The sequence below is a fragment of the Lonchura striata genome, chromosome 19 (assembly GCF_046129695.1).
Source record: "Lonchura striata isolate bLonStr1 chromosome 19, bLonStr1.mat, whole genome shotgun sequence".
Lineage (NCBI taxonomy): Eukaryota > Metazoa > Chordata > Aves > Passeriformes > Estrildidae > Lonchura > Lonchura striata.
The window spans coordinates 8,803,923-8,820,103 of record NC_134621.1 but is presented as its reverse complement, the minus strand read 5'-3'; the positions used below and the strand labels follow the sequence as shown (position 1 = coordinate 8,820,103).

Here is a 16,181-nt window from a genome sequence, read left to right as displayed (position 1 = left end):
AAAAACTGAAAATGAACTCTAAAACTCATCCAGATTTTTCTGAGGGAGAGGATAGGGCAAAGAGGTGAGTAACCTGTTTTTTACCTCTGCTAGTCTTGCTAATACTCTTTCATGTGAAAGGAAATGAAAGTCTCATCAGTGCTGTCCTCCTGCTGCATTCCAGCCCTGCTGTGGAAGGAATCATGGCCTCTGTGAAAGTTCTGCTCAGGGGCCCATTTCACTCAGCAGTTTAATTATGTTGAGCCATTTTACAGAGCCCAAACCCCTCCACCAGTGCTGCAGCACAGGAGGCTTTGAGAACGTTTTGGTCTTGCAGGCTCCTCATTGCTGAGTGAGTTTCTGGAGTGAGGTGTTTGTTTGGGCTGTTGCCATGTGCACGCTCTGAACGTGCCAAGGGAGCCTGTGGTGGGGACACAGAGCTCCCTCCTTCAGGCATCTCCCTGTCTGCACTGCAGCTCAGTGACCTGCTCACTTCTACTTTTATATCAGCTCTGGATAAATTCAGCCAACTACCTTAACCTCTATTGGAGAACCATAAAATCACAGAGTGGTTTGGGTTCAAAGGGATCTTAAAGCTCACTCAGTTCCACCCACACTTTCCACTGTCCCAGGCTGCCCTGTCCAACCTGGCCTTGGACACTTCCAGGGATGGGGCAGCCACAGCTTCTCTGGGCACAGGGAGGAATTTTGCCCTTTATCTCCTCTAACCCAGTGTGAGAAGGACACAGAATACAGCACCTACAGACAAGCTGCACAGACTGAGAGAGAGCCCCACCCATATACACACAAGCACAGTCACTGAGCAGCCTATTTCCATGGGAATTTAGGATGGGAAAACCATTTAGACGTTTTTTTTTCCCTTAATAAATAGGATAAAAATCACACTCTGAATGTATTTCCTATAAATTGCACACCTTAATGAACACTGAATGAAATGACCATCCAGTCTCAGAGGGTCTGTAATGTTGGGGGTGATTCAGTTCTGTTGTGTGAACTGCCATGAAAATAAGCACTGGAATCTTTAAAATCTGAGTTCTGCACTGCCTTGCCTGAGAGCCAGGAGGGGCAGCAGCCCCTGTGGTGGCCAGCACAGGATGCTCGGGCACACAGGCTCAGCAGGAGCAGGCCCAGCTGAAGTGCTCTCCCCACCTGGCAGCCAGGACAGGTGTGTCACTTCCAGATGTGACATGAGCCACTTGCATCTTGTTCCCAGCCTTTGAAGTGCTGTGCAGAGAAAGCCTGAGCCGTGGCTGCAATTAGAGCTGATACATCATTTACTGGAAGAAGTTAATGCGCTGTAGTAGCAAACCTGCAGTTGACACTCACAGGGTGCAATTTAAATCCTCCGGATTAGTAATTCTTTTGAGATTTTTGTAATCATTGGTAATAGGTAGTGAAATAAATCCACATTTATATCCTACAGACTGCAGCTGTGCTTCTGTTAAAGTAGTATTAAGTGATGGGTTTTAAATCCTTCTGCCAGCTCGAGCTGTAAGCACCGAGACTCCTGTGCAGGGATGGCTCAGCCTGGGTGATGTGTTCCCAAGCAGGAGAGCTCTGGTTAATGAATAATGAAAGCACCATGGCACAATCACAGCTCAGGGCTCACTCCTGCAGGAAGCTCTCTGGGGAGAGCTCCCCGTGGAGCTCCCTGTGCCACAGCAACCCAACTGCAGCTCAGACTGTGGATAACTGTGACAGGAAAGAACACAAAATGCCCATGGACAGCTTTACCTGCATGGACAAAGTGCTGAGGTGTCCAGTCGAGCGAGGGGTTTGTCCAGCCAGCCCTGGTGTTGTCCCTCCAGGGATCAGGAGTGCACACCATGCCCTGACTTTACTGCACAGACTCCCAGCTAGCTAAAAAAATATGCTATTAAAAGCTGAGCCAACCTTGAGTGGGACATACAGGCTTAAACTGCAACAGGAAGAGATTTATGGGCTTGTTTTTGCAGCCTAGGGAGTAATTGAAGAGGCCTCAGACAATTCAGCATTTACTGGCACTTGACTGGGGTGAGATGGGAAGGGTGATGGGAGTGAGATTGGCACTGGGAGCCCCAGCCATGGAGCAGGGACCCAGCCTGACAGCCACTCTGGGAACAAAAAGAAGCTTTGCAAAGTCAGTATGCTTGTAAGATAAGCACAGCACTGATAAAGTGAAGCACTTAAAGATTAAAAAACTCAAGAGAACGATATAAGTGGCTGAAGGAAAGAACCCAGGAATCCTGGCTGTCCCTTCCTTTAGCCCAAAATTCATCACTTTAGAGATGGTTTCTTGACCAGTTATATAAAGCACATTTACCTGGTTCTGTTCCTTATGGATTCTGTTTGCTTTGTTTCCTTTAGGGATCTACAAAGGACATTGTTTCCGGATCAACCACTTCCCTGAAGACAACGACTACGACCACGACAGCTCAGAGTACCTTCTCCGTAAGTGAGCAGTGATACCTCACACACAGGTGTGGCCACAGGGGCTTCCCTGGGCTTCTCTTCTGCAGAGAGCAACCCCACTATTACTCACTGCCAGACTGGCCCATCCTGGGCTGCACAGCCCAGTGGTGCCACGTGTCCAGTTCATGCAGAGGCTGACACTATCACCACCCTTGGGACCCCACTTCACAGGGTCATTGAATCAAGGAATGGTTTGTGTTGGAAGGGACTTTAAAGACCATCTAGTTCCAACCCTCTTGCCATGGGGTTTCAAGGATTTTTTCCAAGGGTTTCCTTCAGCCAGGGGAATGCTCACAATTTTGGTGCTGATTGTCTATACATCATCTGACAAAATGTCAAATGAAAACTACAGCTATCGTGCCCAGATCTGCAAGGACATTTTACAGAGGGAGTATTTATAGGGTTAGTGTAACAAAACAGGTTTGAGGAATGGGTTACAGCCCATTAGGAAGCTTTACCAAATGCTTAAATCCAACCCTTACTCAAGCCTCAGCCTTTGCAGCTGGTGAGCCACATCCTCCTACAGTGAAATTACTGCACGGTAAGAAGGAAGCTGAAATTTCTGCAGCTAACAGCAAAATCCCAGCATGAACAGGGACCATGGCTTCCCTGCCTGGCCAGCCAGCCACTGCTGCTCCAGGCTGGCATTTAATCCCCCCAGAAGGGATTCCAGCCACCAACCTGGTGCTTGGAATCAGGGTAGTTGTTTCCTCCCCTCCACATGACCATTCTCTCAGCTGATGGCAGGCCTTGGAACCCAACCATGAAGTCTGCAAAGTTGGAGTTAGATTGCCCTTCCCCAGAGGACTCCTTGCCTTGTTCCTTGTGAAGGAAAGAGCTGAGCAGCCAAGCTGAAAGCAGTGCCCTTTACAGAGAGAGGAACTGCAGCTCACAAGGTGTTGGGAAATCAGGGAGCAGAGAACAACGCTGCTGGCAAGGCAGAGAACTCCTCAATTACAATATTAATTACCTGACACACCACTTAGAGAACCACTCTGCCCTTCTGCTCACTTCTGGGCAACAACTTCTTGTTGCTAAGACATGGAGAAGGAAAAAAATCTCTGAAAAGTTTGCCTCACCAGAAAACCCAGATGTTTTTTTCCTCTTTGCTCTTGTCAATTTAGATCAGTCATAGCACCGGGGTGACACGATTTTAGAGCTCAGGCAAAGGCAGAGTGTGAGCACAGCTGAATTTATCTTTCATACAAAACCTTGGAACTAATGTTAAATTGATGTCAAGTCAACTTTAGGAAACAAACATCATTAGTAAAAGGAAGGAGGAATTAAGTAGCATCTTGATAAAAACACATTATGCCTTCTTTATGTGGAGAAAAGTGAGAACTGGGAAAAACACTCTCCAGCTCCATGTTAATCTACGAGACTGGTAAATTGTTTGTAACTGTGCTTGTGATGGGTATTCCTAAAAGCTTTTTGCAAAAGTGACTAAGTACAGATTTTAAAAACAAGTTGGTCCAACCCTTTATGTCTTCTGCAAAATCAGTCTCCGGTGTCTCCCCCACAGAGCAGAGCTCACCTCACAGAGTCTGCATGGAGACCAGGCTCCTTGACTTTGACTTTCATAAGAAAACTGCTGTTTCCCATGCTCAGAGTTGATTTAGAGATTACTGAAAGGTAACATGTCTAAATCCAGAAGAGATGAGCTCATACCTGTATGTAATAGGGACCAAATCATTGTCTAAGACAGGAGGATATTTGCATCCTGTTTCACAGAGACGTGAGAGCTTCTGTCCTGTTTTTGCCCTCTGCAACACTTTTGCAGTCTACTGGCTCTATTCTCCACTATTTCTGGCCATTTCTTGGCACAGTTTCTCAGAGGGACATGTTGGGACTAATATTTATTTTTCCTGCCTGGCTTAGACAGAGGCACCCACACTCATGTATTTTGTGCTCCTAAAACAGCAGCGTGAGGGTCTCAGGCTCTTTCACAGCCCCCACATTAACTTGGGCTTCTGAGAAATGCAAACACTGTAGTGCCAGCAGGATCGAGCCCTGGTTCAAAACCCTATGGAAATCAGTGACAAAAATTACTGATTTTGGGAGACTGGTCTAGGGAATGGGTAGAAGCAGGATTTTGGATTTTGCCCTTTGATGTTCAAGCTGCTCCCTGCGAAAGCAAGCAAACGAGAGCGTGGGACAAGCTGACACGTGCAGAGGAGCTCAGACAAGACCCTTCCTATTGAAGCATTCCCCGTGGCAACACACGCCCATCTGTGTGTCTAAAAAAATCCCCCTCACATGCCTGAGCAGGGCCCCAGCGAGCAGCAGATGTCCCAGTGCCAGCACAGACCCCCGGCTGGCACCACATCCCCAGCGGCAAACGTGCCCCGGCTTCCCTGGGCCCTGGCTCCTGCTTCCCTGGTCTCCTGCTTCCCTGGTCTCCTGCTTCTCCATCTCCTGCTTCCCTGGCTCCTTCTTCCCCATCTCCTGCTTCCCTGGCTCCTGCTTCCCTGGCTCCTGCTTCCCTGGTCTCCTGCTTCCCTGGTCTCCTGCTTCCCTAGTCTCCTTCTTCCCCATCTCCTGCTTCCCTGGCTCCTGCTTCTCCATCTCCTGCTTCCCTGGCTCCTGCTTCTCCATCTCCTGCTTCCCTGGCTCCTGCTTCCCTCTCTCCTTCCCATTCCTGCTTCCCTCTCTCCTGCTTCCCTGGCTCCTGCTACCCTGGTCTCCTGCTTCTCCATCTCCTGCTTCCCTGGTCTCCTGCTTCTCCATCTCCTGCTTCCCTGGCTCCTGCTTCTCCATCTCCTGCTTCCCTGGCTCCTGCTTCCCTGGCTCCTGCTTCCCCATCTCCTGCTTCCCTGGCTCCTGCTTCCCTCTCTCCTTCCTATTCCTGCTTCCCTCTCTCCTGCTTCCCAATCTACTGCTTCCCTCTCTCCTGCTTCCCTGGTCTTCTGATTCCCTGGCTCCTGCTTCCCTCTCTCCTGCTTCCCTGGTCTCCTGCTTCCCTCTCTCCTGCCTCCCCATTCCTGCTTCCCCATTCCTGCCTCCCCATTCCTGCTTCCCCATTCCTGCTTCCCCATTCCTGCTTCCCCATTCCTGCTTCCCTCTCTCCTGCCTCCCTCCTCTCCCGCATCCCTCTGAGCACACAAACCCCGAGCTGCCCCCGCCCAGCACCGCACGAAGCAGGGGCGCCTCTCCCTTTGCCGAAGGGGAATCTCATCCTCGCTGTGCTGTGCTGGGGGTGTCGGGGCTCTGAGCAGGGGGACCCTGCTTCAGGGGCATCTCTACGCTTTCATGCCCTTCCTCCCTGCATGCTAGAGCATCCTCTCTTCAAAGCCATTCCCTCGGCTCCTGCCTTTCTGGAGATTAAAAGCCCGAGCCGAGCAGGGTTTGCAACCCCATGGGGAGGAGCAGGGCTCCACCGAAGGAGGTGTCACCACACATAGCGGTGCACAGCGGGCGATGCGAACCGACAGGACGGTAAACAAGGGCGGGAGAAAAGCCAGGGAGAAAGCAAAAACCAGATTGCCTTAATGTTTTTTGATGTGCTGTCACTTTATTACCAGTATCATGAGACATATGTAAATTCTACGTGGTACCTTATGAGCTTCCTTTGAAATTTCAGAGCTAAAAGTACACAATGTAAGAAAAAATATACTGTAGAATTTTTTCAGGGAGAGAACACTGTATTTTGTTTCTCTTTGCATCAATTGCCTACTATAGAAAAATTATCTCTGAAGATTATTAGTACAAATAAAACAACCCAACCCCTATGTTTGATACATCTGACAGGTTCCTTCTAATGACATCACTGAAACATTTTGGGAAAACTCTTTGATTTAACTGCAATAATTATAAAACATCATGACCATAAAGTGCAGGAAAAAGTAACCAGATAGGGTGGGCCAGAGGCGATGTTAAGCCTTTAACCAGGGCACAAAAACAGACAGACAGAGATTTGGGGTGCCTTAAAGTCCAGCAGCAGAGACTGACTTTGAATCTAACAATTTCTAACAATTGACTGAGAAAAATGACCCAAAAGCCAAAGTGCTGTTAATTCTTACCACACACGTGGGGATACCCAGGCCAAGGGAGCAGGCTTTGAGCAGAGAGAGACCTTTTACAGCCACTGACACCGGCTGGCTTTGGCAGCTCCTGCGAGACGCTCCCTGAATAGCAATGCGCCCGCCTGGCCCGGCTTCAGATCCGGCTGGAAATGCCCCATCTGTGAAGGACACGTGCAGCGACGCTGCCGCTTTGGGATAGGATGGACTTTTCTCCCTCTTGCAGATCGGCAGAGGCAGAAGCTTCCCAGGCTTGCTGGGTTTGTGTTCTCACCCCTGCGGGGCTGGGAGCGGCGCGGGTGCGGAGCCGCCCGCCCCGTCCCTCCCGCAGCACCGGGAGCTCTGCCACCGGTTACCGGGGGAAACGTTCGGAAGCGATTCCCTGAGTCGGGAACGCCACGGCCACGGAGAGCGGAACTCGAAAGCCGCAGCTGGAACATCTGCCCGTGTCTCCCGGGAAGCGGGCGCCGCTCGTGCGTGGCGGCCGGGAGGATGCGCCCGCAGACACCGCGGCGCTCCCGGCCCCGCACGGCCCAGATGGCGTTTGCTCCTCTCTCACTCAGCCCGGGCCTCCCTCCGCTGAGGGCTTTCCATGCTGCTGTGACAGCAGCCCCTGACTCCCCCTCGCTTTGGGATCCCCCAGCCTGGCGCCCCTTGCTGTGCCAGCGCTCCCCTCCGTGCCCTGCCTTTCCCCAGCGTCAGGGTGATCCCATTTTCCACAGCAGTATTCAGTTCCTTATCTCCCCTTCTTCAAAAAATAAATCCTCTCTCTACAGCAATAAAACTCGGTTCCTCACTCTGCCTTTCAAGAACCCCTGCCATCTATTACCCCTTTGGTTTTTACAATACAGACATCTCTCTTCTTATGCTTGTTTATTTTTTCTCAGCCCCAGTCGATTGCTGCTGTGTCTTGTTGTGACCCGACTTTGAAAGCTGGCTTGAAGTCATGTTTTAATATTTTTGTGGGGGGTTTTATACGCTGATGAATGGACTGAAGCATGCAGAATTTTAAATTACTACTTTGCTGTCGGGAAACTAAACACAAACATCTAAGACACACTTGTTAAAATCCCTTCCTTAGAAATCTGAAAGGTTTCGATGTCCCTAATATCCAGCAAAAGAAAAAGGGGTTATTAGCTGTGCTTGCTAGCAACGTGGATGCTGCTGACTTCAAGAGCTGTAATTTGCTCACCTTGTTTGTGCACCACAGAACAGATCCGCCTGCTCCAGCTGTCCCAAACGTTGTAGGCTTCATAGCCAGCTCATGAATTTTTCACTGCTGCTCCCTGCGTGGTGCTGGGTCTTACTGTCACTTATCTCATGCTTTGCCAGAAATATTCTGCACACGGTGGCATCAGAAGATGCCAACAATGCTGGACTTCCTGGGAGAAAGCTCAAAAGACTGAAGCCCCTCATTTGAGAGACTGCGTCACTCTGGCCACCTCATGGCTTCGTTGTCCCAAAAACACACCCAGAAATGCAGAATCAGTGAAAATTCTAGCAAAAACGAATAAAAAATATAATAAGTTAGATATTAGGAAAATTTTCTTCACTGAAAATGTTACGAAGCACTGGAACAGGCGTCCCTGAGTATGTTCAAAAAATGTGTGGATGTGGCTGACACTCAAGGATATGCTTTAGTGGTAAGCATGGTGGAGGTGCTGGTTTCACTGTTGGATTTGATGATCTTAAAGGTCTTTTTCAACCTTAACAATTCTCCGGTTCTATTAAATCATTCTTCTTAACAATTTTAGGAAAAAAACAGGGCTTTTGAGACTCTGATCTCCACACTTGCACCCAAGGAGGCACCCAAAATGATTGTTCTGTCTTTCCTTCCTCCCTGTCTCCCTGCAGGCATCGTCCGTGCCTCCAGCGTGTTCCCCATCCTAAGCACAATTTTGCTGTTGCTGGGAGGACTCTGTGTCGGAGCAGGAAGGATTTACAACAGCAAAAACAACATTATTCTCAGCGCTGGGATTCTCTTTGTGGCAGCAGGTATGTTCTGTTTAAATTGAGTTCTTAAGGAGTGCTGCTGTTTTCAGCTGGAAAAGATTCTGGAAAAGCTCCTTGGCAGTGCTTTCCCTGGATCCCTTTCCTGGACTGAGGGCATTAACAACCCCACACCAGGCAAATTTCTCAAGACAAAATCATGCTCTTGAAGCCCCACAATCAGTATATTCTATAAAAGCTTTTGGTTTTCCTGCAGAAGGAAGCGAAATTCAGTAACAAGCATGTTTTACACTATTTAAAATGTATCAAACATTAGATAAATCAGGCATCTCTTATACCTAGGGCCTTTTTTTTTAATATGAAGGCAGAAAACATTCACCTCTGATAGGTCAGCCCATTTTTCACATCTGAGAGAGTCAGCCCCATTGTTAATGGCTCTCCCTGCAGCCTGGATTAAACATGCAGCATTTAGATGAAAATTCAACAAGGTGGAAGAGAACTTATTTTGATCAAGGTAAACAGCCATAGCCCTAAGCTCCAAATGTATTTTTATCATTCCTCTGGATGTTAGAATCCCACTCACAATATTAGCAAGCTCTCACAAGCTGCTGCTTTTCCACTGTGGCGATGAAGAGATGGGAAAAAGTCCTGCTGAGTATTTTGGGATCCATGTGAGCACATGTGATCCATATGTTGATCTATTGGTTGTGTTTCAGGAATAAATGAGTCCTTGAGATAAATGTAAGAGTAAATAAATGTAATGAAATTTCCTTGCCCCAGTCTTAGAACCATTCAGGCCCAGAAAGTAACGTAGCTTGAATTTTATCTCCCCAGCCACATAAACACTGATTAATGTTTTTCTTCCTCCAGGTCTAAGTAATATCATAGGGATCATTGTCTACATATCGAGCAATGCAGGTGACCCAAGTGACAAGCGAGACGAGGACAAAAAGAACCATTACAACTATGGCTGGTCTTTTTATTTTGGAGCCTTGTCTTTTATTGTGGCCGAAACCATAGGTGTTCTGGCTGTGAACATTTATATTGAGAAGAACAAAGAGCTGAGGTTTAAGACCAAGAGGGAATTCCTTAAGACTTCTTCCAGTTCTCCTTATGCCAGGATGCCAAGCTATAGGTACAGGAGGCGGAGGTCCAGATCCAGCTCCCGCTCCACGGAGCCTTCTCCGTCCAGGGACATTTCTCCAGTTGGCATGAAGATAGCAGGCACCATCCCCATGAATGAAATTTCCATGTACACCCTTTCCAGGGAGCCTTTGAAGGTTACCACGGCTGCCAGCTACAACGCAGACCAAGAAGCCAGTTTCCTGCAGGTCCACAACTTCCTCCAGAAGGAATTTAAGGAAGGACTCCACGTCAACATGGTCAACAGGAGAACGACGCCAGTTTGAAGCACCTTCCTTCCTCGTGCTTTTTGAAGAGATGCCCAAACAGAATGGATCTGTCAGGAGCGATGTTAAAATACCCTCTCACCTCTTTAATTGTGGCATGTGTTGAGGTAGCAAGTGGAGATCCTCTGGACCAACATAAAGATATTTACACGCTCGTAGCTTTTTTTGAAGCTATTTGGAGTTTGTTTATTTCCGTTCTTGGTGTCACGAGATGAAGGCAGTTCATGTTCCTGCACTTTTGTAGTATGTACACCGTCTTGGAGAAATTGCAAAGGACTGGCCACCAGTGTGTTTTAAAGGATTACAGAAAATTTGTTGTACTTTTTTTTTTTCTAATATTGAGATCCCTTAATACAAACTTGCAAATATAATTTATAACCAAGCCCAAGGATGAAAATGAGCTACTCATCAAGTGAGCCACTTTCCTTCGACACGGCGTAAGCTTTGCCTCTTTCAAAATAAAAAAAAAAAAAAGAAAAAAGAAAAAAAAGAAAATATTTTTGAAGGCAACACTTTCTAAAACTGACCTGTGCCACTGAAACCGTAGAGCACCCACGTACTGAGCATTACAGACTCTCTGATGGGGTGGGAAGGGGGTCTCCCATTCCTGGGGTAAGGCATCCCTTGGGGCAACACAGGCCAAGGAGCAGAGGGTGGGTGCGTCTTGAAACGCCTAGAAAGGGGAAAAAGATTAAAGTAGGTGGGACTTGAGCCTATTTGCAAGTGTCATTTCTTGCCTAACGTTTAGAAAACTTGAATTCTCATCTCGACGAGCCCTAGTGCCTGATCCAGCAAGGTGCTGAGTGCTGGCTGTCAGGAGCCCCCGGAGACTTCCCCGAGCGTGGCGGGGAGCGGGGCTGAGCCGCCGCTCCCCCGGCACCGCGCTCCCGATTTCCTTACGCTTCACAAGTGCAACACCAACGCTACTGGAAACGGAGATCTCGGAGCAACCCGAAGAGAACGCGCCCGGACTCGCGAAGCTTCCCGCAGCAACGGGAGCCAAGTGTTCACAGAGCAGATGACGACTTTGTATTTTTTAAAACAGAACAAAAAAAAAAAAAAAAGAAAAAAAAGAAAAAAAAAAGGGAAAAAAAAATCACCGTTTATGAGATATTTATTAAACTCTTTTTATTATGAATTAAGTGCCGCATGGTGCAAGGTATAGTTGCTTTTAGATGGAAATGGTGGTTCGACCTAATTTAATTTATTTTGTAATGATGCATCTACTTACGTGCAGAGAGCCCACAGCAAACTCTATGCATCACGTAAGGAGGGAACTAATTTGTACCCTTTGCTTCTGTATGTTTCTAAAACAGTCTGAAATGTTATTTTCTTTTCTTATAAATTCTTGCTTTCAGTTTTTATACTTAGGCTTGGATCTCAAAGCTCGATGGCCTGACTCAAAGGTAATTTAATTTAATAGTACTCATTCTGATTTTAGTGACGACTTGACCAAGCCATATGAGAATGAGGTGCCCGATTCCCCTCAGATGAATTAGATGCAGTGAGAGAGGAGCATCTAATTCCTGTAGATTCCTTGGAATATCCCCATCATCTTTGTCCAGAAAATCTCTGCTAGTACACTAGACAAGTGGTGACAAGAAAAAAATCCATAATTTGGAAAGTTTGGGTCACTGGTAGTGGGAGATCTCAGCCAAACTGTTAAAACCTCTTTGGTCTTAATTTATCCTATGATGGCCCCAGGGCCAGAGACTCAGTGGTGGTTTGGATATGAGGCTTTCAGCTAGTGGAACCAAGTCCTCCAGGGAAATCCTGGAGAAGCTGCCTTAACATCCCAAAAAGGAAGTTGAACCCCCTCTCCCCCCAGAGAAACCCACTCGAGCCTCTCTCCTTGCAAGAACCAAGACACAAATCTCAGTTTTAAGCGAGAGTCTTCCCCTAGTCACTGTTGAGCTCTGCCTGGCCCTCGGCCTGGCACAGCCACATCTTTATTTTGGCAGGGCTGGGTTGGAGCCTTCATCCCTGCTCATTAAGAGTTTCCATTCAGGTTAAAACTCCGCTGGGATCCTTTTTTCAAACCTCTGAACTCTGAGAGCTAAAGCGAATGGAGCAATGGGAATGATTTAAAACTAGAAAATGTTGTGCTACTTTCTGTATCAACACACTATGGAGAAAGATGTTACACAAGCTTTTTAAAAAAATTTCAAACAGAGGCAGAAAAGAAAACTTTTTTACCTACTTTTCGGCTAGGACAACATAAAAGGGTTCTAAAATTATTAAAGTTCTTGATGAAAGGTTTTTTTTACAAGAATCTTTATGCTTTCAAACAATAAATTATTTCCTACTTTTTGAGACTTCGTAATATTAAAATACTTTGATTAGCTATGATAGAAGTAGAAGTTTGCAATGAACAAAAACCAACCTTCTGTCTCATTAGTGTGTCATACTAAGTGCTAATTAATTTACATCTAATTATAGTCAATGTATTTTTCAAGTGCAATTTCCCAGAACTATTTGTTTCCCACTGTGTTAAAAGACTAATAGTTAGAACTAAGTCCTCATCCGTGTTTACTGTAATTAAGAATAAAACCATTCCCTTTCAAACCAGGAGTTAGATATAGGCTGTTTCTCTAAACTCATGTACCTTGAACTGGAAGTGGACAGTGTGAGGTTTGCTCCGCCCGTGGGTTTTGTTCTTTTAGTCGTCGTTCTCCAGTGAATGTGCTTCAAACCACCCATCTGGTTCCAGACAAAGTCCAAGGTTTTTCTTCAGCCCAGCTCAGACCTGCAGAGGCACATGCAGTATATTTGGCAGAAAAAAAGAAAGTCTTGCTGAGCATTTTGGGATGTTGCTCTTTGCCAGAGCCTCCTCCCCCAGGGCAGGGCTGGGTCCAGCAGCTCTCCAGGAGTGGTGCCCTGTTTTGGTCCAAGCTGGAGCATCTGCTCCTTCTCCAGCAGGCACCTTCAAGAAATGGAGCTGGAGTAGGGATCATGAGATGCTCATGGGGTCTGGACAGGGAACAAAGTCATGTGGACATAACAGGGACCAGAGGTTTTGTCATGTGGAACAAGGGCTGTGACTGAAAACTCAGCAGTTAAGTTGCAGTGCAGCAAATTGTTCAAACAACGTCAAAACAAAACAAAATTCATTTGACAATTCCAGAAAACAAACAAACAAACAAAAACAAAAACAACAAAACCACAAAAAAAAAAAAATCAAAACCCCAGTCCTGTCCCATTAAAAACTTTGATTCTGACAAAACTGAAAAATTTGCAGCATTCCTGACCATGAGCAGTGTTGCTCCATGGTTGATGTATTTGAACAGAGTTAGATTGTGATTTGAAACCACTCAGTGATAGTTTAAAAACATCGTCTGTTCTTCCACAGCTCTCTGGTTTTCCTGGACAGCATCAAACAAATGAGCCCCATTTCCCAGCAAGGCCTGCAGATACCATAAAACCATATCATTAACAATAATCAGTCTTTTGGTATATAACATACTGTAGCAGCAGAACTAAAAAAAAAAAAAAAATGCTATTGGATCAGATTTGATTTTCCAAGAAACAAAATTTCAGGTATACCATGAGCTCTCTCTTCCTTATTTCTCATACACAATAGGAGTAAAAGCAGAAATCACTTCAGCTGCCCAGACATCTAACAATAAACTATTTTTCTGTTTCTTTTTCTCTCTGTATGGATCACATATCCACAAGGGCTAATATATCATGTCCCTTGAGGCTACATTTCTGTCTGCAGTTCTAAAGTGTTATTTCCACTGTGCTTCAGTTCTACTGGTATAATCACAACCATGTATAATGTACTTAATCCTTACTTTTTAAATAAACCATTTTAAATGTATTTGGTTTTGTGTGGAGAAAGGTATATAGATATTTAATTTCCAAATTCTCTGAGCTGAGATTTCAGGTTATTTTTTCACGTTTTTCACTGTTTGATTGCAGCTGGCCATGTTACTGGGTGCCAGTATTTCAGAGGAGATAAAATTATTCTTGTGGTCCCAAAGACCACAAAATCTCCAAGATTATCTACCTTCGCTATATTTTTGGTTAGTTGCTTGGATATTAAGAAAAACCTTCTAGTTTCCAGCTTAAACCTGTCCCATATGGGTACACAGTGCTCTCAGTGCCCAGTTTGAGCCTGGTGTGGTGGCCAGAGGCCACTGCAAACCACCCTTGAGGAAAACAACCCAGTGTATTCTGAAGTGCCTCCTTGAGCCTGAGCTTTCCTCAGGCTTTTGAGCTTTCTTTTGAGCTCACCTGGAGCATCCTCCTCTCCCTGATCTTTCCCATCTTGCCTGAAGGAAGCGTGGCCCAGGTGCTGCAGCAGCACGCAGCCCTGCTCTGATCAGCACCACCACGTCCCGCGGGACGAGCGGTGCCAAGCGCGGGTCAGCCTCTCCCCACCCCAGACAGCCCCAGCCATCCCTGAATCACAGACAGGATTCCTCCTTCAAATACTTCTTTCGACTTCACCTCCCAGCTCCTCAGCCTCCAGACTGTCTCCAAGGATGAGGACTGGCTGCCTGTCTCTGCCCACCTCTCCCAGGCTCACGATGAATTGGCACGTCTGGAGGGCGGCAGAGGATTCATCTTTTCAAACGCCTCTGACACGCCGTAGTGAAGCCATTTAAAGCTCAGGCCCAAAGCTGCTCCTCTTTGAAATAAAAATAAGGTTTTTCCCACATTTATGAGCAAGTCCGTGGGTAAATGGTGACCCCAGGAGCTGTGGCTGCCTCGCTGTGAACAGGGGTGTTGGGAAAAGTGATGTTTGAGGAGGGGGGAAGCAGAGACAGGCTTCAGAAAGTGGAAAAAAGAGGATGTGGCATTTCCTTGGAATGAGAGAACCGACAGACACGGGCAGTGCCTGTGTCTAAAAGGGAAAGGAGAGTTGGTGCATCTGTCTGCAGCCCAGCTCGGCTTTCAGCCAGCGCTGCCGCGCTCCAGAGCCAGGGTCGCGTTCCCAGCGGCACCGCCCGCGGTATTTTGGGAGCTCGGAGCTCTGGGTCACTCATAGGGGCAGCAGGGATGGCCAGCTACACACAGCAGGCTGGGAGTCTACTGCAAAATACAACAGCCAGCCAAAACTCCCACATTCAGCTCTTGTGTTCCATGACTGCCGCCCCGGAATCGGGGAGCTTTCAAGGGTACCATTGGAGCCATTCCCAGGTGTTGGCTGTGCAGAACCCACCCCGATCCCATTGGTCTCACCACACTGGGGCAATGCAGGCTGGGGAGCCCAAATAGCACTGAGGAGACCCTGTTTGAAGAAAGCTCTTTGCTGAGCTCCCATCTGAGCTGAGAGCAGAGCAGGTGCTGCCTGCCCCTCTCTGGGTTATTCTGACTGGGATGGGTTTTCTGCAGAGCATTGTTCTGCAAGCAGGGAACCACAGAGTGAGGTTAATCTGCTCGTGCTGAATGCTGAGGCTGGTCTGAAAGAAATACAGAAGAGTGCAAGTGCTGGGGAGCAGAGCCAAGTCACCACCTCTGCCAGGGAACAAAACCAACACAGTAGTTGGGCTTCAGACGCCTCCTCTGGCATTTTCTCCAGAAGAGAAACAGAATTGTGTCCCTCACTCACTGCTGCTAAAGTGCAACTAATTGCAGCCCTCTTTGCTTTCCAACAGGTCCTCATTAATAGTCTGTTTATTTTTCATGTGATACCGATTTTTAAATGTGAATATTTACCAGCTGACTTAGGGAGGCTGCAGGAACCATTCCCAGAGGATTAGGCATCATGATCTTCTGGATGTGCAGAAAATTTCCAGGGTCTGCTTTAGTCCTGTGCTCCTCCAGAAATCTGTTTTGTTTTTGCATTTCCCAAATGCCCACAAATAACCCACAAAACCCATTTTTTTTCCCATGGGCTGGCAGTTCTAGGTAATTTTTGGAGGCTGGAGAGAGTGTTTAATCTCAGCTGCAGCAATGTGAGTTTGGGAAGCCACTGCTGCCCATGCTGGGGCTCACTGAAACCTGTTCACACTCCCAGCTCCACTCAGCAGTAGGGAAGGACCAATTATTCACTTCTGATTTCACTTCAGTTGTTCCCTGGAAATTAGGAAACTCAAAGCCAAACCAAGCCCATAGAACTTCTCAAGAATGAAGGACTAAATGAGAACAAAAAGTGTGATTCTTGCCAACACTGGAAGAGGCACAAAGACCAACGCCAGTGAAAAAAATTAATGAGTTCCCACCCCTGCAGTCCTTGTAGGTTGTAATTAGTCTAAAGCAGGATCATTAGCACTTGATGTCCCAGCAACCAGAGCCTCACTGTGTGCCCACATTTGCAAACACACATTCACTTCCCTCTGCTCCACCTGTGGAGTTTGTAGCATCAAGGAATTGAAGTTGAGATGCAGCTTCTGAGATCAACTGA

At 47.0% G+C, this 16,181-nt stretch overlaps 1 protein-coding gene across 1 annotated transcript in view; it reads left to right on the top strand.

Moving 5' to 3' along the window:
* Positions 1 to 13,649, top strand: part of CACNG4 (calcium voltage-gated channel auxiliary subunit gamma 4) — a 44,168-nt gene extending 30,519 nt beyond the window's left edge. Inside the window, exons 2-4 of the mRNA XM_021537340.3 lie at positions 2,347 to 2,430; positions 8,325 to 8,465; positions 9,291 to 13,649. Of these exons, the coding sequence (XP_021393015.1) occupies positions 2,347 to 2,430; positions 8,325 to 8,465; positions 9,291 to 9,829 (764 nt within the window). The 3' untranslated portion in view covers positions 9,830 to 13,649. The remainder of the gene's footprint in view (positions 1 to 2,346; positions 2,431 to 8,324; positions 8,466 to 9,290) is intronic.
* The last annotated feature ends 2,532 nt before the right edge of the window (positions 13,650 to 16,181 follow it).